The 24733-nt window shown below is 40.8% G+C and overlaps 1 protein-coding gene across 3 annotated transcripts in view; it reads right to left on the bottom strand.

Annotated features, from left to right (window-relative positions):
- Positions 1-16478: 16478 nt before the first annotated feature.
- SORCS2 (sortilin related VPS10 domain containing receptor 2) overlaps positions 16479-24733 on the bottom strand; it is a 1276597-nt gene continuing 1268342 nt past the window's right edge. For 2 of the 3 annotated variants that reach the window (XM_069070289.1, XM_069070305.1), the window contains exon 27: positions 16479-21170. In XM_069070289.1, coding sequence (XP_068926390.1) covers positions 21106-21170 — 65 coding nt within the window. In that variant the 3' untranslated portion in view covers positions 16479-21105. Of the gene's footprint in view, positions 21171-21500; positions 21581-24733 lie in introns of all 3 variants that reach the window. The other variant, XM_069070295.1, reaches the window with a different exon arrangement.

The following is a 24733-nucleotide window of genomic DNA, read 5'->3' as shown; positions in this document are numbered from 1 at the left end:
TCCTGTCCCCTAAGCCGTTTACATTATTCTGGGGAAGGGAGAGAGGTACAATATGTAAACAGTTGAGCCATATACATGATAATTTGAGATCGCTGGATATCAGGATTGCTAACAACAGAGACCCAGTGAGTTGGTGAAGTGGATAGAGCACTTGACCTAGAGTCAGGAAGACCTGAGTTCCAATTTAATCTCAAATACTTACTAGCTGTGACCCATGGCAAGTCATTTATCCACTCAGCCTCATCTATAAAATGAAGATAATAATAGCTCTTGCCTGTTAGGGATGTTGTGAAGATTAAATATGATAATATTTGTAAAGCATTTTTCAAACCTTAAAGCCCTATATAAATATTTATATTTAAGAATGATCTCATCCAGAGAGAGAATATCCTCTTTACCATCACTAGTAAGCTTTTGCCTTCACACTTCTAATGGTAAACTCACAAGGCCACCTAATGCACTTTCTGTCCTGTGGTTAGGAAAATCTTTGTAAATTTATATGAGCATTTATTAAGCACCCACTGCATGTAATTCAATTGAACTAATTTCCTAGAGCTAGAAGGGAAGTTCTATAGTCCCCCAATGTCCTCATTTCACAGAGACCCAGAGCAATTGACTCACCCATGCTTGTATATATGTCCAAGGCAGGATTTGAAGCTAGAATTTTGAGTCAGTGTGGTATAGAGTCTAGAGACCTGAATACCTGGATTTAAGCACATACTGGACTTTGTGACCCTGGGAAGTTACTTAACTTCTCAGTTTCCCAGGCAATGAACTAGTAGAGGGGACTGATTCCTGTTGGTAGAGGCAATTTTCCCCTGGGAGCTCCCTTTACCAATGAAATGACAGGTTCAGTTTAAAAACAAGATAAAAATGCCTCTCTACCTCCTTCCCAAGCTTTAGGAGGATCAAGTGAGATTATGGATATGAAATGACTTTAAGACTACAATAGTAACTTTCATAATTCCCACCTTTAATTTTTTTTTTTCAATTAATAAGCATTTATTTTCTTTCCTCCTCACCACTACACCATCCTCACCTTCCTCCCACCTCCTTTGGAAAAAGAAATAAAAAACAAAGCCCTTGTTACAAATTTGAATAACCAAGCAAAACAAATTCTTGCATTGCTTACGTTCAAAAGCACTTTGAGGTTTATGAGCATGGTTTTTGTAGGATTTTTAAGGACCCACATTTATAGCTGAGGAAATTATGCCCCAGTTCTGTGAAGCATTTGCTGCTCAGCCCACCAGGCTCTGCTAGCGAATGATGGGCCAAGTTGGGGGCTCCGCTTTCCAACTCCTACTCCAGAACTCTGCCTGGTACGTTAAGCTGTTTTTAGATGTCACTGTGTCAAATGTTGTACCGTATGCTACTGTTATTGTTAATCCTAAATGCTCGTCCATGAGCTTACTTACAGTCTGACTGCGCAGGCCAAAATTTCCTTCCCTGCTTCCCACTCCTCTATATATTATATCACCAGATTATAGTCTAACAATTTGTAGTTTATATTCTATAGTTATGGTTTATAATAGTTTATAGTCTAAACTTTTTCGAAGATAGAGCTTGTTTCTCTTTTGCCTATTTGGTAGACACTTAATAAATGCCTATTCATTCATTCATTCATTCACCTTGTCCTAAATTAGGGTCTCCTGTAACCTCTTCTGTATCTCAATGCACCCTGCCCTCCTTGTGAGTCTGGTTTAGGCCCTCTACTTGTCCCACTATAGATGACAAACCTATCACCTTTCATATTAACAGGGACCATTCCACTCAGAAGCTGAGTTATCTCCCTGATGACAAGGCAATCACATTTCAGTTATTACCGGTTTTCTTTGTTCCAGTTAGAGCAGACTTTTCCTGAGCAAAGACTGAGCAGGGGCTCCCCTTGGTCTATTATTAATTGCCAAATGAGTAGGTAATTGCTTTCCCATAAAGATGCCTTCAGGTTATTGTTGGATTAACCTTTTTTCAGCTTGTCTCTCTTCCCAGTGCTCTTCATCATGGGTCATGGCAAAGAGAGGAAGAAGCAGCTTCTTAATTTCATTTACAACTTAGTGGGAGGTCTGGAGCCCTGGGCCTTACATTTGCTAAGCCACTAGGACCAACCAAGAGCATTCATCATAGGACGTGTGACTTCAGGCCTCACTAAGGCCATCTCTGTCACATTAATCAAGGAACCCGGATTGTAATGAGGAGCTGGGACAACATTGACCAATATACAGTGCCCAGAAATATTTAACACAAACTTTATTGATTTTACTATGTTGTTCAAAAAGGGTCATAATTTCCAGCAAAGAGACTAATTAATCAATAAATGTGTACATAACTCCATAAGGAAATCTGATGGCAATATAGTGGAAAGATCTGGACATGGTGAGGGGAGACCTGGGCCCTGGTACCATCTCGGCCAATCACTCATTTGTTGTATAACTTGGATCAATTTCCTTTCCGTCTTTGGGTCTCAGTTTCCTCAGACTAAATATTACTCTAGAATCAATAAATTCCAATGGTTCCCTCTTACATTCAGGATCAAATATAATACCCTGTTTGGCATGACAGCCCTTCACAACCTGGTCCCTTTCTACCTTTTCCAGTTTTCTTAAATTTTTCTCTTCTCGTATTCTGTGATCTGGCTTCAGTGACCCCGCTGTTTCTCAAACTTCTATTATCCTGAACAAGTCACATCAACTCAATGGACCTCAGTTTCCTCATCTGTAAAATAAGGAAGTTGGAGCAGATGAATGGTCTCTTTCCTTTCTAATATTCTATGATTCTTGAAAACATGACAAGAGGGAAGGAAGCCCAGGAGAGAGAATTTATGCTGGGACCTTTGAATAAGACTGACTGACTTTGGCTTTAGGAAAGAGAATGGTTGGCTTTAGCTATGGAGATGGAGTGCTTACCTCGATGTCCATAGGTCCTGGGCATCTGTTTACATCCTGACAGCTGTTTACATGGATCAATAGGATTATAGGATTTTATGGAGTTTGGAAGTTTGGAAGGGGTCGTGGACAGTGTTTTGTACATAGTAAAACCTGAACACGCGCTCGGTGAATTAAATTAAAATGACATGCTTGAAGTTGTGCGTAAGGCACAATGTGTGGGACAAACAGAAGCAAGGAGGGCAGAGTAGAATGGAGAGATGAGCACAGAAATAAGAGGTGACAGAGTTCTGCGCTAAGGCGATTTGTGAATGAAGAAAAGAAGCTAGAAGGAGAGATGATGTGAAGGTAGGCCTGACAATTTACTTAACTCTGTTTCTTTTGGGAGCCAAACTTTTTATTTCCCCTGGAATGGAATAAAAGACCTTGCATACAGTAGGAACTTAATAAATGTTACTGGCCTCTTCACACCAGGGATTTCCCAGAGAGTCTGGTATCAGCCTTGGGTCCAGGCCACCTGTGACTCCTGAGACTTCCCAGGAACTCCCCATCACTCCAGGATGTAAGTTTCCCACTTCTGACCTTGGTCTTTGCCCCTGGGCCTTCTTCAGTTCTCTGGTGGCCTTTTTCAGATTGGACTCAAGCTAAAATGCTCCCTAATAGTAGAAATTAGACCAAAAAGAGTCTTGAGACCCTTTTTACAAATTGGGCCCAGGGATGGAATGTGATTTGCTGTAGCAGCAAGCACCCCAGCATCCCCAGGGTGGCTGCCAACACAGGTTCTTAGATCTGTTTTGCTAAAGGAAAGCAACTTAAAATAGGTTAACAAGCTTACTTTAATCAATCAAACATATATCATTTACCTGGTTCGGGGGGAAAAGTTCAGCACCCCGAATTATAGAGTATACAGAGGTTATAAGCATAAGTTACAAGAACATTTCAGCAGACAGCTTTACTAACCATCCAACCATTACATCCATACCAAATCACAGTTACCAGAGAAGGAAGTATCAACATTTGGGTTTTCAAAGCAGGGGTCTCTCAACAAGGGCTGCCCAGAGTCTCATCTGGTCAAATCACACAACACTTCTCAAAGTGAGCCCCAAAGCAAAGCCTCACATCAGGGCTTCTATAGCCTTTTCCTGGCTCAGAGAATATAACAACCTTCTTAACCCACTGCCTAATCACAAAGTATCTCCTGAGAAACAAATCTCCCACCACAGGCTCTAGGTGTACTTAAGCCTAGGGGCAGGGAAGATCTTAAAAATTTACATTCCTATAACATTTGCCCAAGGCCACACAGAGGCAACTTTGGAACTCAGAAGGCCCATCTTACTATTTTCACATAGGCTAGTATTTTCAGTAGTATTTGGGCAGCTAAGTGGTGTGGTGGATAGAGTGCTGGGCCTAGAATCAGGAAGACTTATTTTCCTGAGTTCAGATCTGGCCTCAGACACTTCCTAGCTATGTGACTGTGGGCAAGTCACTAAACCCTGTTTGCCTCAGTTTCCTCATCTGTAAAAAAAATGAGCTGGAGAAGGAAATGGCAGATCATGCCAGTATCTCTGCCAAGAAGCCCAAATGGCATCAGGAAGACAGCAAAAGTATTTTCAAAGTGGGGCAGCTAGGTGGTGCAGTGAGTAAAGCTCTGGCCCGGAGTCAGGAGGACCGGAGTTCAGTTCAGGCCTCAGACACTTAACACCCACACAAAAAAACAAACAAAAAAAGTATTTTCAAAGATAACCATCAATATTGGATAATTTTCACAAGCACTAGGAAAAGGGTCATTTTATCATTCATTTATTTGTTCTAGAAATAAGCATTAAACCCTTATTTATATGCTAAGCACTGGGCTAAATTCTTGGGATACAAGGAAAAGAAAAAACATAATCCCCCCTCTCAAGGAACTTACATTCTAAAAGGGAGAGGGCAAGCAAACTATCAGGGATGTAGCACCTGCATCCGATGCAAGGGGAGAAAATCTCAGGGGAAAGACTTCAGCCTAGGGATGGGGGATGGGAGTGGTGGAAGGGAGACACCAGTAAAGGTGGGACAAAGTGGAAGAAGACAAAACTGATTTGAGTAGAGTCTTAAAGGACACTATGGAAGCCGGGTAATGAGGTGAAGAGGAAGAGCATTTAGCTCGTCTGGGCCTGCCCACATTGGCTGAGATAGAAGCACCAACATCCCCTGCCAAGGGGGTTGCAGCCTCCTGGCCTTCTTTGATTAACAGCTTATCCAGAAAGGCTGTGTCTTTAAAACTGGCCAGATTGAGGCTCACTAGACTTCTGGCTTACTCTTTTCAATTGTGTCCAGAAGGTGAAGATCACAATTCATCCAAAACTTGGGCACCATGAACTACACCAGGGAGAGAACACTTTCCTTATTTTCCCTCTCTTTTTTACCCCGACTCCAAGAAATTGGCCTGGAGGTGTTTGTCTTATTCTATTCTTTGGGTTTTTTGGGGGAAAGATGCTGGAGTGGTTTGCTGTTTCCTTCTCCAACTCATTTTATAGATAAAAATACTGAGGCGAATTGGGTTAAATGACTTGCCTAGGGTCACACAAGTATCTGAGGTAAAATTTGAAGTCAGGTCTTCCTGATGCTAAATCTAGAGGTCTAACTGATGGGGTACCTGGGGTCTAGGTCGGACCAACTTGTGGAGCCAGTCTGTGAAGTTGTGATTTGTCTTTTCCTGCCCTTGAGTTCTGCCCCTTCCCCCTATCCCACATTCCATCTAGGCAACACCTTTCCTACCCCTTTTGTTCTTACTTAATCTCTTGGTTCCTTCCCACACCTGGCCCACACCCTCCTTTATCCTTGCCTTTTGTCTCCTTAAGGACCTGGCCCAAATCTTATCTAAACTGTCTATTCACATGCTCCTCTTGGTCTATGCATTGAGGCCCCTCCTGTCAGGTCAGCCCTGACAATGACAGCCCTACCCTTTAAAGGTAAAAGCATGCACCCCTCTCACTCGCAGGTCCCCTAAAGGACTCTTGCCCGCTTCTCATGGGAGTGTAACAATAAACTTTTTCAACTCTAACTCCAAGCAAGGCTGAGCTGAATTCTTTCCAGATGCCCTGTTGAACCTATCGGGATCCCGTCCACCCCCCAACATAACTACCTAGTTAGACAACCTAGCTAACTAACAACCTAGCTGCCCCAGATGTTCCTATTATCCCCATTTTAAGGATGTGCTCAGGGTCACAATCTGGTCTCTGAGGCTGAATTCGAACTGAGGTCTTCTTAACTAGAGGCCCAGAGGTCTAATCTCTGCACAACCCATCTGCCCCTGTTCTAGGGCTGTTCTCTGTGCCGAAACTCTCTGTGCTAATGTATCTATACCTTCTCTTTCACTTATAGTATTAAAGCCTTTCCTGGGGGCACTGAGACAGAAGTCTTACTCAGAGTCATACACACAGTATATATAGAAGGCAGGACTTGAATCCAGGTCTTACCTGGACCTGGGCCTGGTCACTGCCCCCAACTACCCCCTGGGGCCTCTAGTTTGATGGTCCTAGCTTTCCCAAGGCAACTCCTCCATTTATGCCTCCTGATTGGGGGATTAGTGGTTAATGCACAGACATGCTTTCCATGGGTTAAGAGGGTATAGTGGACTGGGAAGGGCATTGCTGGAGAGAGGACCTGTACCAGTGAGATCGAGGATTCCCCCCTTCCCCCACTGTAGTTTAAGGAGAGCCTGGGTTTTTAATTTTTTTTAAACAGGGAGAGACTTAGGAAACCGTTTCCATCCTGTATTTATGAGATAGCTACTTTCTCCAGCCCCTCTTGACAGAGCTATTGATATCACATCCAAATTCAATTTAAGAGAATCTGAAGGGTTTCCTGTTGGGTGTCATTAGACAACTTCTATTTGATATGATTTAAAATTTCTCCTATTTCATCATGGTGATGGACAAGTCAATTTTCTCTTTATCTGTAGGCTGGGCTTTTTTTTTTTTCTTTCTGAAGTCCTCAAGGCTCTTCTCAAATCTAATAAGGTGAGGTTTTCATCCTCCCAATGAGACTTGACTTAGTTGGAGGGGAAAAAAAATCAACAGCTGAATTCAGTGAAAGTTCTTGATAATTTTAAAAGCCTCAGACATATCTGGTCAAACAAGTGGTTTCTATGTGGTGTAAGGGCACATCCCAGCTCTGGCAATACATGATGATAGCTTTTGCTGTTTGTGCCTGTTTATTGTTTTATACCAGATTTAATCTTCCTTCAGGCCAAGAATTGCCTTTTTTTGTTGTTGTTTTTTTATCACTTTATAGCACAGTGTCTGGTACACAGGAGGTGTTTAATAGAATTGCTCAATGAATGAATGAAAGTATATGTGAACATAGCATGATGGGGAGGAGAGAAACATAGTATAAGTGTAGAGTGTAAATTTATACTGTATAAACACAATATAAGTTTCAAAGTAAAGTAAGTAAAAATTCTGCATGTTTATAAAACATGATAAAATAGTATTTCAAACTCTTAATGAAATAAGAACAAACTGTTGTTAATGAAAGCTGTAAGATATGGGGGAGGGGAGAGCATTGACTAGCGACATAGGGACTAGAGTTCAAGTTCCAGTTCATTAGTGGGAGCTTAGGTAAGTCAGCCTCTCATATTCTCCAGCAGGTTTTGACCATGGGTCAATATTAAGATGACAAGCAACATTGGTTCAGGCATCATGGTAAGGCTTGGGGTAGTGAGCAGACCTGTGATGTTATTGGTATGGGGAACTCTCCTGGGTGAGGAAATTCCCTCTGCTGACGCAGGTCACATTCATCTTCTCTACAGTTTCTGGTTTTAGAGAGTAACCCTGAATCACTGACATCGAGACTTTAATCCCCACTCCCCCAAGTGACTTGCTACAGTACTTATAAGAGATCACAAGAACTTTTTGGCACTTCCTAGCACCATGGTGGACTCTCTATTCCACTTTGCAAGACAGCCCCTACTCCAAAGTTAGCAAATCTACCTATCTCTCTATCCATCTATTCATACATTATCCAATCATCTATCCATCCATCTTCTATCCAGTCATCCATCCATCCATTTGTACATCTATCCATCTATTTCTCTCTATCTCTCTAGCAGTTTTTGATTACCATAGGAATAATCTCTGTACATATACACACACACGAATGCACACACATGAGCATGTACATATATGCATGTTCATACATGCATACACATACATAAATGCATACACCTGTGTATCTATATATAAAAGCTAACTAAACAAGCACCCTTCAAACTTCTAGTCAAGTCTAATTGTGTCAGAATGCCATAGTTATCAGCCTGATACAGCAGATAGGACATTCCTAACTTGGCTTAAATCCTTAAGGATATTATGAATATGAAGTTCAAGAAGAAACCCTCTACCTCTTTATCCCAATGGTGGCCATGTTTTCTGGATGCTTCCTATGAGAATCAAATGCTACTATTCTAGGCTCTAGGACTGGGTGGTTTCCTTCACCCTATGCTACACTGAATTCCCTTTGAGCCAAAATAACAGGCAGCCATCAGTGGAAGGCCTTCCACTTCCCTTTAATATTCTTCCTTGGTCTGTTCAGACTTCTTTTTGTACTTGACAGATTCTGAGCCTTGAATAGTGATGACTGATCGGAAGATGCTGCTTCTATTAATGCTTCCCATACCTCTTTACCTGTAGATTCCTAGTCCTTGCTTCTCTAGGGCAGGGACTGTCATTTTTCATCTTTGGACTCCCAGCTTTGAGCACATGGTAGATGGTAATTAATTCCTATTGAATTGAAAATGTAACCGAAGGGGGATATTCTCTGGAGAGGAAATTCATCAATGATTTAAGAGGGAGGGGGTGCTTATTATTGGCATTTCTTCATTCATTTTACCTCCTTAATTGGATGTGTTTAAAAGATTAATGTCAGGCCGGACACTGATACATTCAAGTAGAAAGGGCAACCAATATTTAGCCAATTGTCTGTGTGACATCGAGACTTTAAACCCTGCTCTCCACCCCCTCCCCCCCCCCCCCCCAGTGTCCAGCAGCCAAGGCATCCAGCTGATGGAATGCCTCATCCTCTGGGGAGTCTGTAGACTTCACTGAAGATTGATACTTTGCTAATGAGGATGTAAGTTTTGTCTTCAGGTTCACTTCTAATACTTCTCCAACTAGCTTGCTCAGTAGATAGATTGCTGGACCTTGGGTCAGATAGACTGGAGTTCAAATCTGGCTCCAGATGCTTACCTTCTATGTGATTTTGGATAAATCGCTCTCTGCCTCAGTTTCCTTGTCTGTAAAATGGGGATAAGAATATCACCTACTTCCCAGGGTTGCTATGAGGATAAAATAATATTTCTAAAGCATGTTGAAAACCTGAAATCATAATAATAAACCTTAAGTAAATAAAACTAAATTAAAATAATAATTAAAAATAAATTAAAATGAATAAGAACCTTAAAGCAGAATAACAGATGCAAATTATTGTGATTATTTAGACCAAGGGTGGGAAACCTGCAGTCTTGAGGCCATATTTGGCCTTCTAGGTCCTTGGGTACAGCATTTTGACTCAGACCAAGTTTTATAGAATAAATTCTTTAATTAAGGGGATTTGATCTGTGAAGTTTGGATTCAATCGAAGGGTCACACTTGAGGACCTAGAGGGCCACATGTATCCTCAAGGCTGAAGGTTCTCCACCCCAATATACAAAAATATTCTCTTCTCCCTTACTTAACAAAAAACTTCTTTTCCAAAGGGGTTCTTGTATATTATTATTATATAGTATAGTATAATATAATAAAAGTATAGCATAATACTAATCATAATTGTATAGTAGGTATAATAATAATAAAAGTCATAACTTATGGAGTTCTTGTTGTTATTTAGTTGTGTCTGACTCTTCATGATTCCATGAACCATAGTAGGCTAGTACTGTCCATGGGGTTTTCTTGGCAAAGATGCTGAAGTGGTTTGCCATTTCCTTCTCCAGTGGATTAAAGCACATAAAGGTTAAGTGACTTGCCCAGGGTCACACAACTAGTAAGTGTCTGAAGTCAGACTTGAACTCAGGTCTTTCTGACTCCATGCTCAATGCACTATCCACTGAACCACTCTTCTAAAGTGCTTAGCAGTTTACAAAGTCCTGCATGTTTATTAGCTCATCTCATACTCAATAATAACTCCCTACTCTCAGTGTTATCATTGCAGATGAGACACTAAGTGACTTGTTTGCATCAAACAGCTAGTAAATGCCTAAAAAGTCATTTGGAGTTGATTTTCGTAGCTCCAAGGGAAGTGCTTTACCTATGCATATTTTCAAGAAATGAAATGAATGAAATTTTCAACAACATTTTATTTAATTAGCATAAATGAGATTTCCTAGGAAGACACAGGATACACAAAGGAAATCTCACAAATTAATTAAATTAAATTAATCTTATTAATATGGAAAATAGTCCCTAATATCTAATGAAAGCTTTTATGCCATATGATATCGTCATGGCTAACATTTATGCTAGTTAAATAAAATGTTGAAAATTTCATTCATTTTATTTCTTGAAAATATGCATAGTTAATGAGATTTCCTATGTGTTCAGACTTTAGGAACACCCTGTAGAAAAAACAGCCCCCATGAAGTCAAGGTACTGGGCTCTTCCACTTTCTGGCTCTGTGCTTCAGGGTAGCCCAATTCACCTTTACCATAAACTTCTGTTGTTTACTTAAATATTTGCTCCTCTTTTCCATTTCTGACCTCTTCTCTAAAATAGGGTTGTTATGAGGAAAGTAGGCAGGTAGGTGGCGCAGTGGATACAGCGGAGTCAGGAAGACTCCTCTCCTTGAGTTCAGTCTCAGACACCCTGGGCAAGTCACTTAATGCTCTCAGTTTCCTCATCTATAAAATGAGCTGGAGAAGGAAATGACAACCCGCTCTAGAATCTTTGCCAAGAAAACCCCAAATGGGGGTCACAAAGAATTTTACGCCCATTTTACAGGATTGTACAACAGTAACAAAATGAGGAAAGGCATTATAACTTGTAGAGAATTTTGTAAATAAGAATTGTTTACTAGGATTAGATTGTTAAGGAGGTAGATTCTGCCCCATTGTACTTATATAAAAGACTCATCAAGAAAAGAGTGAGGAGAGACATACTAAATAGGAAAGTAGCTGCAACCTCTAAGAAGCAACAGGCATCCGCTGTTGTGTGGATTCCCTGGTGATTAACAGTCTAATGATAACATTATGCAAATGCAAGGGAATTAAGAATGTATATTACCAAAATGATTTTTTTTACCCACTGTACATATTATTTGAAATTGGCAAGATTCTTCAAAGTGCACAAGCTTCACAAGAATGAGCAGTGGATTAAAACATTTAAAGATGCTGGGATCCAATCAATCAATATGCGGGAGGCACTGTGCCAAGCACTAGAATATAAGCAAAAAAGTCATTGCTGAGATGTCTTATTAGGAGGGGACATTCCACATATTTATGTCAGAAGTCTGGAGTTTATACTGTGTCTTTCCCCTTCTTGCCAGCTAATAAGGCATGGGACATCATGGGTTTGGAATTAGGAGGACCTGGGATCCAGATCTGCTTCTGACATTATCTGGGGACCTTCCTCTGTACCTCAGTTTCCTCATCTGTGAAATGGGTAGAATAGTGATTTTTATTGCTTCTCAATGGTGCTTTGGAGGTTAGACATGGCATACAGGGAAGGCAAAAAGCACATCTTGGGTGCAGATGCCTTGGCTCCAATAAAGAGGGACGATGATGTTCTAGTATGGCCTTCCTCAGAGGGTGTAGGAAAGAAATCTCTGTTCAGATGTGATCATTCATGACTGCAGATGAGTCTGGGCTCATGCTGTAAATTATATGTATTTTTCATGCCAGAATTTGGGTTGCTACAATTGGCATACCAGAACTGCTGCACAATGGGATGTTAGCAGTACTAAGGCTTCAGAAATGGTTGTTTCATTTAATAGTATGTATGTGTGGCACAGATTTCACATAGTAGGCTTAAATGCTTGTTGATTGGTTGATATATACTAAATGGATAGACATTTTCAGGTGAATATGTATGCATGTATGTCTATATTGTAAGTTTATAGATTCTGGCCTTATATCAAGAATCAATAAATACATCCTTGCCCAAGTGGAAACTTGCCTAGTTTTATCATAATGAGCTATGTGATTTTTGGCTAATTACATCTCATTGGGCTTTGATTTCTTCACCTATAAAATTAAGGAGTCAGACAAGGCACTAAGGTGTCCTCGAGTTCCAAAAGTTCAATGAACTTAACATAGACTATGGTATCTGACTTTTCAAATCTCTCTCCATTTTTCTAATTTGTCCAAGGCAACATTACCACAGTCAAGTGATTGCCCAAGTGTTTACAGCATGATAGAAACAGATTGTAAGGATCTCATCTAAGGCAACTCATATCACAAAATTTTCTAACTCCTCTACTATACTGAACCAATCCCATATTTATGAGTTTATGCTCTGGTGGGTGTCATGGCAGTATGAATTTTAAAAAAAAGATTTAAATTTTACCTTGATGTTACTTAACACCTATATAACGCAGGGCAAGTCACTTCCCTTACTCTGGGTTTCAGTTACTTCCTCTGCAAAATAAAGTAATTGGATAATCCTTAAGGATCTTTCTATCTAGGAAATTTATGGTTCCATGATTGCTTATCTTGGATATAGGTCAATGCCACATTTTTGTCCCTTAGATTCCTTTCAATTTGTGGTACACTTTATTTATTGTGGAATTTTAGGTAAAATTAATGGCTTCCTAAATACAGATGGGCATGGCATCTGGCAACAAGAGAATTCAGCTCTATTTCAGCTCTATTACTACTACTACTACTACTACCACTGCTACTACTGCTACTGCTACTGCTACTACCACTGCTACTACTACTACTACTGCTGCTCCTGCTGCTACTACTACTACCACTGCTACTACTACTGCTACTACCACTGCTACTATTGCTACTACTACTACTACTGCTGTTACTACTACTACTTGCATTTATATAGTGCTTCTAGGTTTGCAAAGCACTTTATAAATATTTCATCTCTTCACAACTCAAGGAGGTAGGTGCTATTATTATTCTCATTTTAAAGCTTAAGAAACGTAGGGTAAGAGGTCAGATGACTTGCCAAGGATCACACAGCTAGTTAGTTTCTGGGGCTTAGAGGATATTCTAAGAATTCAAACTTGGATCTTTTTGATTCTAAAACCAAACATAGCTCTATCCAGTACGCAACCTAGCTGCTTCTAATGCAAACACATAAATGATTATCTATATATACTATATGTGGAGGGCGGGTGCCCATCTCCTACCATCTTGTAACCCTTGTTACTACATGCAAAATTCAGCACTGAATACAATGCAGTTCTGATACATTGTGCCAATGCTTATGCCATAATCTAAGTATAATTTGGAAATAATTGGTCCATATTAATTCTTTCAAACAACAAATTGGCTTTCTGTCAATGATAAGGTTTCACCTGGGAAGATGGGATGCTAATTGTGTGTGTGTGTGTGTTTCAATTGTTTTTCAGGCTTATGGTGTTTATGACCCTCTCTCCCCCCAATCTTGGCAGAGGTACTGGAGTGGTTTGCCATTTCCTTCTCTGGCTCATTTTATAGATAAGGAAAATGAGGCAAACAGGGTCAAGTGACTTGCCTGGAGTCATGTAGCTAGTAAATGACTGAGGCCACATTTGAACTCAAAGCCCAGAACTCTATCTGCTATGCCACTCAGTTGCCATGCTTATATTAGTTTGCCTTTAATTTGCTAATATTGTTAGGAATTTATGTTTGATTGCCTCAATAGATTTGGAGTTAGAATTCCTTGGTTTGAATCCCTGCTCTTTTGGTGTCTATCTGACCATATACAAATCACTTAACCTTAGCTTTGGTTTTCTTATCTGTAAAATGGGTTTGGTTAGGGTGGCTAGATGGCCCAGTGAATGGAGCACGGGCCCTGAAGTCAGGAGGAACTGAGTTCAAATTTGGCCTCAGACACTTAACACTTACTACCTGTGTGACCTTGGGCAAGTCACTTTACCACAATTGCCCTGCCCTCCCACCTCCAAAAAGCAAAAAAAAAAGGGGGGGGTTGTTTGACTTATATGATTTATAATGTGTTCTCCCCCTGCTCAGTTGTAAATCCTATTATCTTTGGTTATAGTCAAGAAGTCTTTCCTGGTCTTCTTGTACCTTCCTTCTGAGATACTGTCAATTTATCTTTTACATATCTTGCTTTTAACATAGTTGTTTGAGAGCTCTGTGAGAGCAGGAACAGTTTTTTGTACTCTCCTCTCTCCCCATTTTTTTCTTAGCATATAGTAGGTGTTTAATAAATGCTAGTCAAATGACTCTAGCTAGAGGTTTTAGTTTTACTTATAACATTTAAAAAAATAAATATTATTGGCTGGAATGGATTCGATTTTTCCTAGTCTCTAGTTTTGATCTATACAGTCACACCTTTGTATGTCCCTCCATGTCTCCAATGGGCTTCCTCTTTACCTCCATTTTTGAAATAATTTATTTCAAGCCGGTTCAAGTTCTCACTCCTACAGAAGGCTTCTCTGGATCCCATCAGCTGCTAACAGATTTTTGCCTCTTGAAAACACTTTATTTTGTATAAATTTGGTCATTATTTATCAGTATATACATGTCTCCCAAGTAGTTAAACTGAGCTAAAATCATAATCCTTGTAGTTTCAACTTTTGTTCTAATGTCTAGAAACACAGCATAAATTTGATCCTTCTTCCAACACTTCAAGTATTATCCTCCTTCTCTCTTCTCCCAATCATATTCTTTCTATGTCTTCTTCTTCTCTAGGCTAATCATCTTCAGTTTCTCTGATGTCATAAGACACTATTCCTTGTCCTCTGTCTGTCATCGGTTCTCTCCTGTGGATTTGCCAAGCTGTGGTAAGGGATTTGGCGTAGATATTGCCAAGTCCTTCCAAAAGACAGTTCTCTGAATTGACTGTTCCAGATGTGGTCTCATGAGGCTGGAGCCAGCTGGATTACTGCCTGCCTCCAGAGACTTTCATTCAAATAACCTAAACCCCAATTAACCTTTTTTTTTGACTGCTACTTGCCAAATGAGAATAATTTTATCAGAGAAAATGCTTAAGTGATTTGCCTAAGGTCACAGCTGTAGTTAGGATCAAGTGAGATCTTAGATATGAGATAGAAGATACTCCATATGAAATTGTACTTCAGAAAGGGTGAAATGCCATGCCATTTATAAGGTATTATTATTCTATGAATGAAAAATAGGCTTAAATGTTTTGCTTTTGTTCTAGGGCAACTACCATCAGATCAAAAGCCCATTGGGAAGCTTGCTAGTATTGTATTTGGGTCAAAATAATGGTCTTTCCGAGCTCCTTTGCTTTAAAGGTTACTACTGGAGCCAGTCCTGGAAGATAGCTTTGGTGAATGGTGGGAAGGAGATAAATGGGAATGAAGGGAAATTACTCATCAAACCAATTAGCCCTTTCTTACTCCCTGGCAGAAGCCCTGCAGAGACTAGGGAAACTAGGATAGAAATTAGAGACCTCAAATGAACAGTGTATTAAGTCTTATTTTTTTTTCTCTTTAGTTTTCATCATTTAAAGAAGGGGAATTGATTGAATTAAAAAGTCCGGCTTTGAGATTCTCTACAATGTGCTCCTGCTACACAGGAGGAGGAGATCCAGCAGGGAGTTAGTTTCCTGTACTAATCTCATCCATTGATGGCCTCTAAGAGTAGAATGTGCCCAACTGAGCCTCATCACAGACAAAAGGAGGGAAGAATATGAAGACTCTTTTAGCCTCTCTGAGGTGTACTTGCTGCTGCCTTTGTTTCTATCCAAGATAGAGCTTTAAAAATACTCTAACAATCACTTCAAGGAAGATCTCATGCTGATAGTGGGTATGGGGTGGTGATGGTTACAGGGCATGAAAATAACGGGATCTTGAAAACTACATTATCTCACCGAGGTCAAAAGTCAAGTTACTGTTTTACATAACCACTGATTATGTAAAAGAACTAAACACTCAATCATAAGATACTATTTTTCTGTTACTAATGGCATAGCCAAGGCACAAATCACTAGCTTTAACTCCTCTGGGCCTCCGTTTCTGCCTCTGTAAAACGAGGGACTGAATATCCTGTGTTCTGTGTATTTTTCAGTTCTGACATTCTAAGTTGGTATTGTTGTTTTCAGTCGTGACAATCTATATTCTGAGATCCTGAGATGTCGCAAGCTCTTTTTTGGCTCTGACATTCTATTTTCTATAGTTCCTTTTCAGCTCTAACATTCTAATTTTTTTAAGGTCCCTTCTTAGGTATAAATTTCTATGTTTGAAGACTTCTTCCAACCCTCACATTCCATACATATTCTAAGATCATTTTCAACTGTGACATTCAATTTGTAAGGTCTCTTCTGCCTCTAACATTCTGTGTTCTAAGGTCCCTTTCAGCTCTTACATTCCATGCTCTAAGGGCCTTTATAGCTCCAGAATTCTAGGATTCTCTGAATCTAAAATTCAAAAGTAGAAATAGGACTTAATACCTTAGTACCACTGAAAAAGAAAAGAGAGACAAAGTTTTATTTGGCTTTATTTTAATTAAACTGCTTAAAATATTTACACATTCAAGTTCATTTGTGTTTTCATGGTGTGTTCATGGGTAATTCATCCTAGAACTCAAGGTGAAGAAACGCATCAGTGATTTTAAAGTTTTTTTTTATTATTATAATCACAATTTTTCCCAGCTTTCTTCTTTCATGAGGAGGCAGACATACAACTGTGGTGTCATTTGGCTTTGATAGCGGAGTTGAAATATCTATAGTGGATGTCTAAGCATCTATAAAGTATGTATAGGTATTTTTTCTAGCTCCATGTATGTGAGTATATAGAATGACAGAACAAAGAAAATAATAGAGGATTTTTTCTTTTTTTTTTAAAACAAGTTATTACAGTTGAAATTCCAGAAAATTGTTGAATCTTGAAGCTGCCAGGGATATGGAGGAGGAAATATACAACTGATAAAGACAGAACATCAGTTAAGGAGTATGAAGAGTTCATGTCTCCTCCTGTCAATCTATAGAACCCAGTGAATGTCCTTCCAGGAAGAAAAAAAAACAAACAAAGCAATCAGAAAATACCACTCTATATATTCTGCTGTCTTAGACATGGGTTCTAGCTTTCCACACTCTCACCAATAAGCTGCATGACTTTTTATAAGTCATTGTGTCTCTCTCTAGGTCCTCATTTATCAAACAGGATAATAACACCCACTCTACTTATCTTAGAACAACTTGAAAAGAAGAGGTTGCAAGACATGCAAGAGAAGGCTTGCTGTAAGAAGACTTGGCATTCAAATCCTGGCTCTGCTGCTTGGCGACCTTGAGGCAGTCATTCTTATTGCTGGGCCTCAGTTTCCTCATCTGAAAAATCTCTGTGTATATATAGACCTGGTTATCTCTAATACCATTCCCCCTTGAGCCTCCATGATTGATCAGTAGCTGGAAATCCAATTGCCATTTTCTATGTCAGTATGAACAAAGTTAGACTTTCAAAGAAGTAGGTCCAGTACAGTATAACAAAAGCCCAGGAATTGGAGTCAAAGGACATAAGGTTCAAATCTTAGATCTGCCACTTGTTAGCTGCATGACCTTAGTCCCTCATTCTTGGGGGCCTCAGTTTCTTCTTCTGTAAAATGGTGAGGGAAGAGATTGGACTAGATGATCTCAAAGATTCCTTACAATTTTAAATCTCATGACTCTAAGATCATATAACACTACCAGTTAGGGACTCTAGTAGCCTTTCATGGCATTGAGAATTTTCAGGAAAGCTGATGGAGATGGCCATTTTTCAGAATAATATTCATGACAGGGGCTATGGAGACTTATGCTCTACACACTGAAAGCTTTTGGGGAGTCTCTGTACTCTCCTCCCATTAGACTGTGCTTTATAAGGGCACCGATATTCTAGAATGGAGGATTCCCCAAAAGTGTGGTTTACTGGATAAAGCCACACTGCTTCATGGCATGGTAGAAAGAATAATGGACTTCAAATCCTGGCTCTTTACAAGTTGTGTGATTTTGAGGGATTCATCTAAGCCTCAGTTTCTTCAGCCATGAAATTGGGCTGATCTTTGAGGGACATTTCTTGTTCTAACTTTATAGCACTTTGAACTCTATATATAGAAGAGCTAACAGATACAGGAGGACTTCAATTCAGATAAGCATTTTTTTGCTTGGTGATCTCAAGGAAGACTTGCTATCTTCGTGTTGGAGAATGGATCCCATCAGCCCTAGAATCAGAAGACTTGACTGAGTTCTCTAGCTTAATCATTTTCTAACATTGCTACTTGCTTCATCTTTTGGCTAACCTTTCAGGGTCCTAGGGAACTTTCTAAGCCCACAGTTGCTGATCTGTATTGGCAAAAGGAATTTCCTCACCAGGAATTGCCCACAGGTCCATACTGATCACAAGTTCGGGGTGATTGCTAAAGGAGGCCCCTTTCAGATTTAGAATTATTTTGTGAAGACCTGAAATCAAATTCTCCCCCTCTTTTCAATTTCCTGGCTTATGTGGCATCCTTCAAGTCTTGGCTAACATCCTACCTTCTGCAAGACTTTCCTGGTCCTCCTCCCTGAATGCCAATGCCCTCCCTGGGCAATTAGTCACATCCACAAATTGTTTTTCATACACTTTGTTTGTACAGTTATTTGCATGGTGTCTCCATTTGATTGCAAGCTCCTTGAAGCAGGGACTGTTTGCCTTTCTTTGTGTCTTCAATGCTTAGCATAGTGGTTGGCACATAATGCCTCTCAACTGCCCCCATTTTCTTGTTGATCTAGTGTCTCTAGTTCTAGGCAACAGTGCTGTGTTGTCGCATGATTTGTGGCTTCTTAACTGCCTAGGCTACTGACCACCCAGACCCCACACCACTTCTGCATCTTTTAGAGGTGGGTTCCTTTAAAAGAGCCACTGTCTTGCCTTATAGAAAAACTACTGGGAAGGGGTAGCATGGAGAAAGAGTGCCACCCTGTGGCTGCACGGAGGAAGAGCAGTCTGGACAGCACATTCTGTCCTGGGGTCTTAGTGGCCCCTGTAGGAAGGGGCCAGTCAGCCTTGGCTTTTAGAGGAAGAGCTGCAATCAGGCGAGGCCAAAGAGGGTCCCCTTAGGCATTAGGAAGAGCACCTCCAGAATCCGGAGAGAGAGTATGTGCGGTAGCATGGAGACAGCACTGGATTTGTTCTCAAAAGAGACCCGTCTTAGCATCCCCCATCAAACATTTACTAGCTGTGTGACCCTGGGCAAGACAATTAACCCCTCAAAGCCTCAGTTTCCTCACTTGTAAAATGGGATCCTTATAAATCTATACTGACTATCTCACTGGGTTGTTGTGCGGAAGGTGCTTTGTAAACCTTAAAGCGCTATAGAAATGTGAGTTATTGTTATGGTTATTATTATTTTCATCTGCTGTTGCTTTGACAAATAAAGGGGGCTGGGGAGGAGGGCTAAGCTCAAGCTTAGGCAGCCTGTGTGGCCCTACCATAAAAATAGAAAGTTAAAAAAAATACCCCAAAAGCTACTTAAAGAAGTATTTACATTATCTGACTTTTAAAAAGAGGAAAGGTGATGGGGGAGGAAGGGGCTGGGGGGAACCCTTAGTGGCCATGGCTGGTGGGGGTGAGGTGCCCTCTGGGGTTGCTGACACTGGATACTGAGCTGCTGTGCCTGGGAAGGAAAGCATCTCCCCAACCTGGAGGGGTTCCCAGCTACACCCATCCTCTAGGACAACAGGACCTGGGGGAGAGCACTTTGTAAACTTTCATAAGAAATTGCTATAGACATGTGGGTGGTTGATAACAGGTAGATGGGTAGGAAAGGTAGTTCTTGACCTGGAGATAGGAGACCTAGCTTGAAGTCTCAGCTCTGACACTTGCTAGAAATCACTTCCCTTCCTTGGCTTTCATTTTCCTCATCGGTACAATTGGGGGCTGGACTAAGTTAACTCTTGAGGACCTAGTAAATTCTAAATACTATGTTACTAGGATGGGATTTTATTTGTTCAGTCATTTCTGTCATGTTCGACTCTTTGTGACCTCATTTGGGGTTTTCTTGGCAAAGATGCTGGAGTGGTTTACCATTTCCTTCTCCAGCTATTTTACACATGAGGAAACTGAGGCAAACAGTGTTAAGTGACTAAGTTACTACTTAGGTAGTAAATACTGTAGTAAATATCTGAGGTCACATTTGAACTCAAGTCTTCCTGACTGTAGGGCTGGCACTCTATCCACTGTGCCACCTAGTTACCCCTTTGATACTAGGGGTGGTACAGTGGGGGAAAAAAAAGCACTGGACCTTCACTCCAGAGACTTGGGTTCAGTTCCTGCTTCTGAATCTTACTAGCTATGAGAGCTTGAGCAAGTGACCTCTGTCTGAGGCTTAATTTCTTTATCCATAAAATGGGGATACTCACATTTACATTTTTTTATTTTATGGGATTATTGGGATAAAAGCACTTTTGAAACTTGAAAGTATAGGATAAATGGGAGTTGTTAGTACTTGGACTTTTACTAGGTTTTATTTCCCTACTTAACAACAAGAAATCCCAGGAGTTTAGGAAAATTCACCATTTTAGGAGAAAGTGGATGAGGAAGAAGAAGCTAGCCAAGGCAGGGGTTGTACTCTTGGGGAGCAGGAAGACTCAGGTTTTGTCTTAGGTACTCTGAGTGTCAAACTAGCAGGTAGGGATTTCACTACCCATAGCGAGACCTCTTTCTGGTCCTTTCTTCTGATGCTAGACATTTCCAATTAGGCCTTGAAGACTACCTGCCAATGGGAAGGGTCCTTAGGCATAAAAGATAGCAGGACAAATACACAAAGATCAGGGTGAAGTGGACACCAGGAGTGAGGAGTCTGGGGAGTGCCATGGGCTGCATGTATGTGTCTGCTCACAAAGTTTCTGTCTGAGTTGGTCCTGGCTTGAAGTCCATCCAGTGAATGTGAGGTGAGGTGTGTCCTGTTTCAAATGGGGCCCATCAGCAATGACCATTCTTCTGAGCACCTTTTTCAGGGATATTCCTTTCCAACATCAGTTATAGCCATGATTGCCATTCTGTGACCTCCCCAGGGTGGGGATGGAGGGAGCAGGGAGGGGGAAACAGAACAAGACGGAGAAGAGTCTTCTATGTTTGTGTCCAGCTGCAAACATCAGCTAACCAGATAGCTGTGCATCTCTCTAGAGTTGATACTCAGAACCACGCCTGAGTGATTACCTAGGAAGACACAAAATATGGCACAGATATGTGGGTTAGCATACTCACTTCAGCAGGACCAATCCAAGGGGTGACGCATAGACACAATGGCTTTAGCAGATAAGCTTAGGTGAATGTGGAGTGGCTACATGGTTGTACCTACTGTGTGCTTGGGCATGGGAGGTAGGGATCTTAAAGGTTGTAGTGAATCTGTGGTGAGTCCCTAAATGTTCCTATTCCAGTGACTGTGTAAGATGGCTCTTGGTGCCGTTAAAGGTGTGACAGTCTCTCAAAGGGAGCAGGTGAGGGGGAAGAGTGGGACGGGAAGCCTCCGTCCAACATGCCACTGACCTGTGACTGGGCAGTGACTGGCATCGGCAATAAGGGGATTCGGTGGCTGCTCAAGCTTCCCCCTCTCTCAGAAGAGGTCACTGCAAGGCAAGGGCGTGGAGAGGTCCCAAGGTGGGGGGTGGCGAGAAAGGAGGCAACATAACATATATAGAAGATAGAATAAATGACTGAGTGAATCTGGAAGACTGGTGCTGTGAAGAGTCCAAAGTTACAAGAGGAAAGAGAACAACAGAAAACTTGTCGAACAAGTCTGCCATTTTCTAGCTTGGGCAAGTTTTGCAAAATCAGGAAGGTCGACTAGGATCTTGACTGCCCCTCCCAGCTCTTAAATTCTATGATTTGCATAATGTAGGTTATTTATGATCTAAAGAATTTAAGTTCTAGAGGAAAATAAGTACTAGGAGGCTGGGTGGTCATCCCTCCTCTCCCACTATCTGTGTGGCCTTGGACATGGCACTGAATTCGAAGCCTCACCGGCTTCATCTGTAAAACGAGAATAATAACGGCAAGATAAGATGACTTCATAGAATCACAGCCTTTCAGAGTTGTAAGAGACCTCAGTCCCCATTTAATTCCCCAAAGAATCTCCCCTACTCCATAGCAGAGAAGCTTGCAGATCTTCAAGCTTAACTCCCTTTTGGGCTAACACTTGTCTTCCAGCTCTAAGGTCTAGATTCTTTCTCGAATTTTTCAGTCAGTGGGAATTTTCTTGGCAGAGAGACCTGAGTTGGCTCATCACCTTAGAACTCCACTAGTTCCTGTTATCTTCCTAGCTCCAGACTTAAGAGTCTGTTTTCCCATATGCAAGAATGAAGTATACAAAGATGGTCTGAATCACAACCAAGAAAGCGAGGGAACGAAAAAAGGAGGTGAGGTTCTGGGGGTCAGGTGGGCTCTGGCATAGTTGTGGTGGCTACTGCAGCTTGGAATATAAAAATGAGGTGGGGGGTGTCCTTTGACCCCTGCTTTTTCATGGACTGTGTCAAAATCTTTCCAGCACTAAGTATTTGGCCTCTTTAGGAAAACTCTTAGAAACAGGCTACCGTGGGGCCTCCTTCCACAGACAAGGCTGTTACATGGGGAGGGGGCTTGGTTAATATTGGTAGGGGTGGGCAATTAATTAGGGGAAAAATCCTCTTTTTCCATTTCTTCCAGACCCAATTGGAACCACATTGGACAGGGGAAGGAAACTTGCATTTCTCTGGGAGCCAGAAGTCAGAATCCTGGTCCTTGCTTGCCTACTAAGCCACTTTGTGACTTTAAACCAGTTGTTTTTCTCTGCAGGGCTTCTGTTTCTTTCTCTGTAAAGTAAGGGAATTAGATCGGATCTCAAAGGTCCCTTCCACCTTTGATACCCCGTGCCCTGGAAGAGGGACAGCAGGACCCTCAGAACATAAAAGTTTTAGAATAAAGGCAATAGAATATGTGTTTTGTTTTGTTTTGGTTTTAACCTGGCATCCATAGACTTGGGATTAGAGTTCATGATGTCAGTGAACTTAGATGAAAATCAAATTAGATCTTTATTTTAATATAATTGGTTCCTTTGAAATTCTATGTATATTATGCTTCTTGTAAACCTTCTAAGAAGGGATCCATAGGCTTTACTATTAAAGGGGTCCAAGACACTAAAAATGGTTAAGAACCCCTATTAGAGAAGGCTAAATAATTACAGGAAAAAAATGTTGGGACTGGGAAGCACCCTAGCCTATACAGATTGCAAGAGCTGTAGGGCCATTAGAATAATACCTCACCTTCATATAGAATTTCAAGGCTTATGAAGTATTTTTCTCATCATAACTCTGTGAAGTAAGTGGTACAAATGTATCCCCTTATTTTGGGTGAGAAATTGGAAACTCAGACAGGTTCAGTGGGTCATACAGCCAGTAAGTGGAAGAATCCATGGTCAAATCCAAACCTTCTGGCTCTCAGTCCAATGTTCTTCCCTCTACACTCCACTGTCCAGCTGCCCTTGCCAACAGCATGATCATATCCAATGCATGGATCCTTAAAGGGAAGAATGAATCTTTAAGGGCCATTTAGTGGGAAAATCAACAAATGGCCTGTGGAACTAGTATCTAAATTGATTCATTTCCATATTATGAATTGGACAGAATTTAACCCAGAATTCTTTGGACATGGGTCAGCCAGAGGGGGTGGAGGAAGGGTTAGACACAGGAAAAAGGACTCCAGGAAATAACCCATCTCCCATATATATGGTGACTGGAGTTTTTCATCAGGACTTCTGAGCATCAGTTTCTTCATCTATAAAGTGAGTGAATCAGACTTGATGAATGTATAAGGCCTCCCCTTCCCCCCCTCTAAATCTTAGGATTGAGGATTTGTGATCTTTGTAGGAACTTTGCCAGGAAGAGCAAGACAATTGGTAATGCACTCTGTTGTCCTCATTGTTCAAGAAATGAGTTTGCTGGAGTAGAAAGAGCACTGGCCTAGGAATCAGAAACCTAAATTCTAGTCATCATTTCCCTTGTTATTATCTGTGTGACCTACTTGAGATGAGTCATTTAACTGGATTGAACCTCAGTTTTCTTATCTGTTAAATGGGGCCATCAGACTAAATATTTCTTCATTCTCATTTGGGGCCCTCAGTTTCCTCATTGTAAATAAGAGTAATGCTTACTCTTTCTCACAGGGATGCCAAAAAGCTCTCCAATGAAATTAGGTGTGGAACCTGCCTTTGAAACTGAAATTGTGATTTACTGATATTGAACTTTTAGGTCTTTTGCATGGATGCTTTTCAGGAAATTCCTATGTCTACCCATTTGGCAGAAATGTAGGAAATTCAGATGTCTGTAGAAACACAAAAGGTTAGGATTGCAAGGCATTTCAGATGTGTAGTTTGATTCCTCCCTGAGCAGGAAATTGGATAGAATGAAAGTTTCTTGAGGGCAGAGGCTCACTGAATGGTGGATAGCAACTGTTTCACCAGCCTTCATTTGAACACTTTTCTAGATGTGATGCTGTGTAGTAGAAAGAACCCTGGATTTTGAGTGAGAAGACCTGGTTCTGCTATTTTTAATCCATAGGGCAAGACATTCCCCACTCTAAGGTCCTTGGTTTTATTGTCTCTAAAATAGGTAGGCTGAGCCAGCTGATTTCTAAGGTACCTTCCATGTCTAAATCCTGAGATCCTTAAAACTTGCCTATTTTCCAAAACAGCCACAAGATTCTCACTGGCAGATATATTTTTGTCTCCTTCTCATAGTAATGCTATC

Source organism: Petaurus breviceps, unplaced genomic scaffold (genome assembly GCF_028583685.1).
Source record: "Petaurus breviceps papuanus isolate PSGF00001 unplaced genomic scaffold, PetGlider_PUasm1.0 140, whole genome shotgun sequence".
Classification (NCBI taxonomy): domain Eukaryota; kingdom Metazoa; phylum Chordata; class Mammalia; order Diprotodontia; family Petauridae; genus Petaurus; species Petaurus breviceps.
The sequence above is the reverse complement of the archived record's forward strand: the minus strand, read 5'-3'. Positions and strand labels throughout refer to the sequence as shown.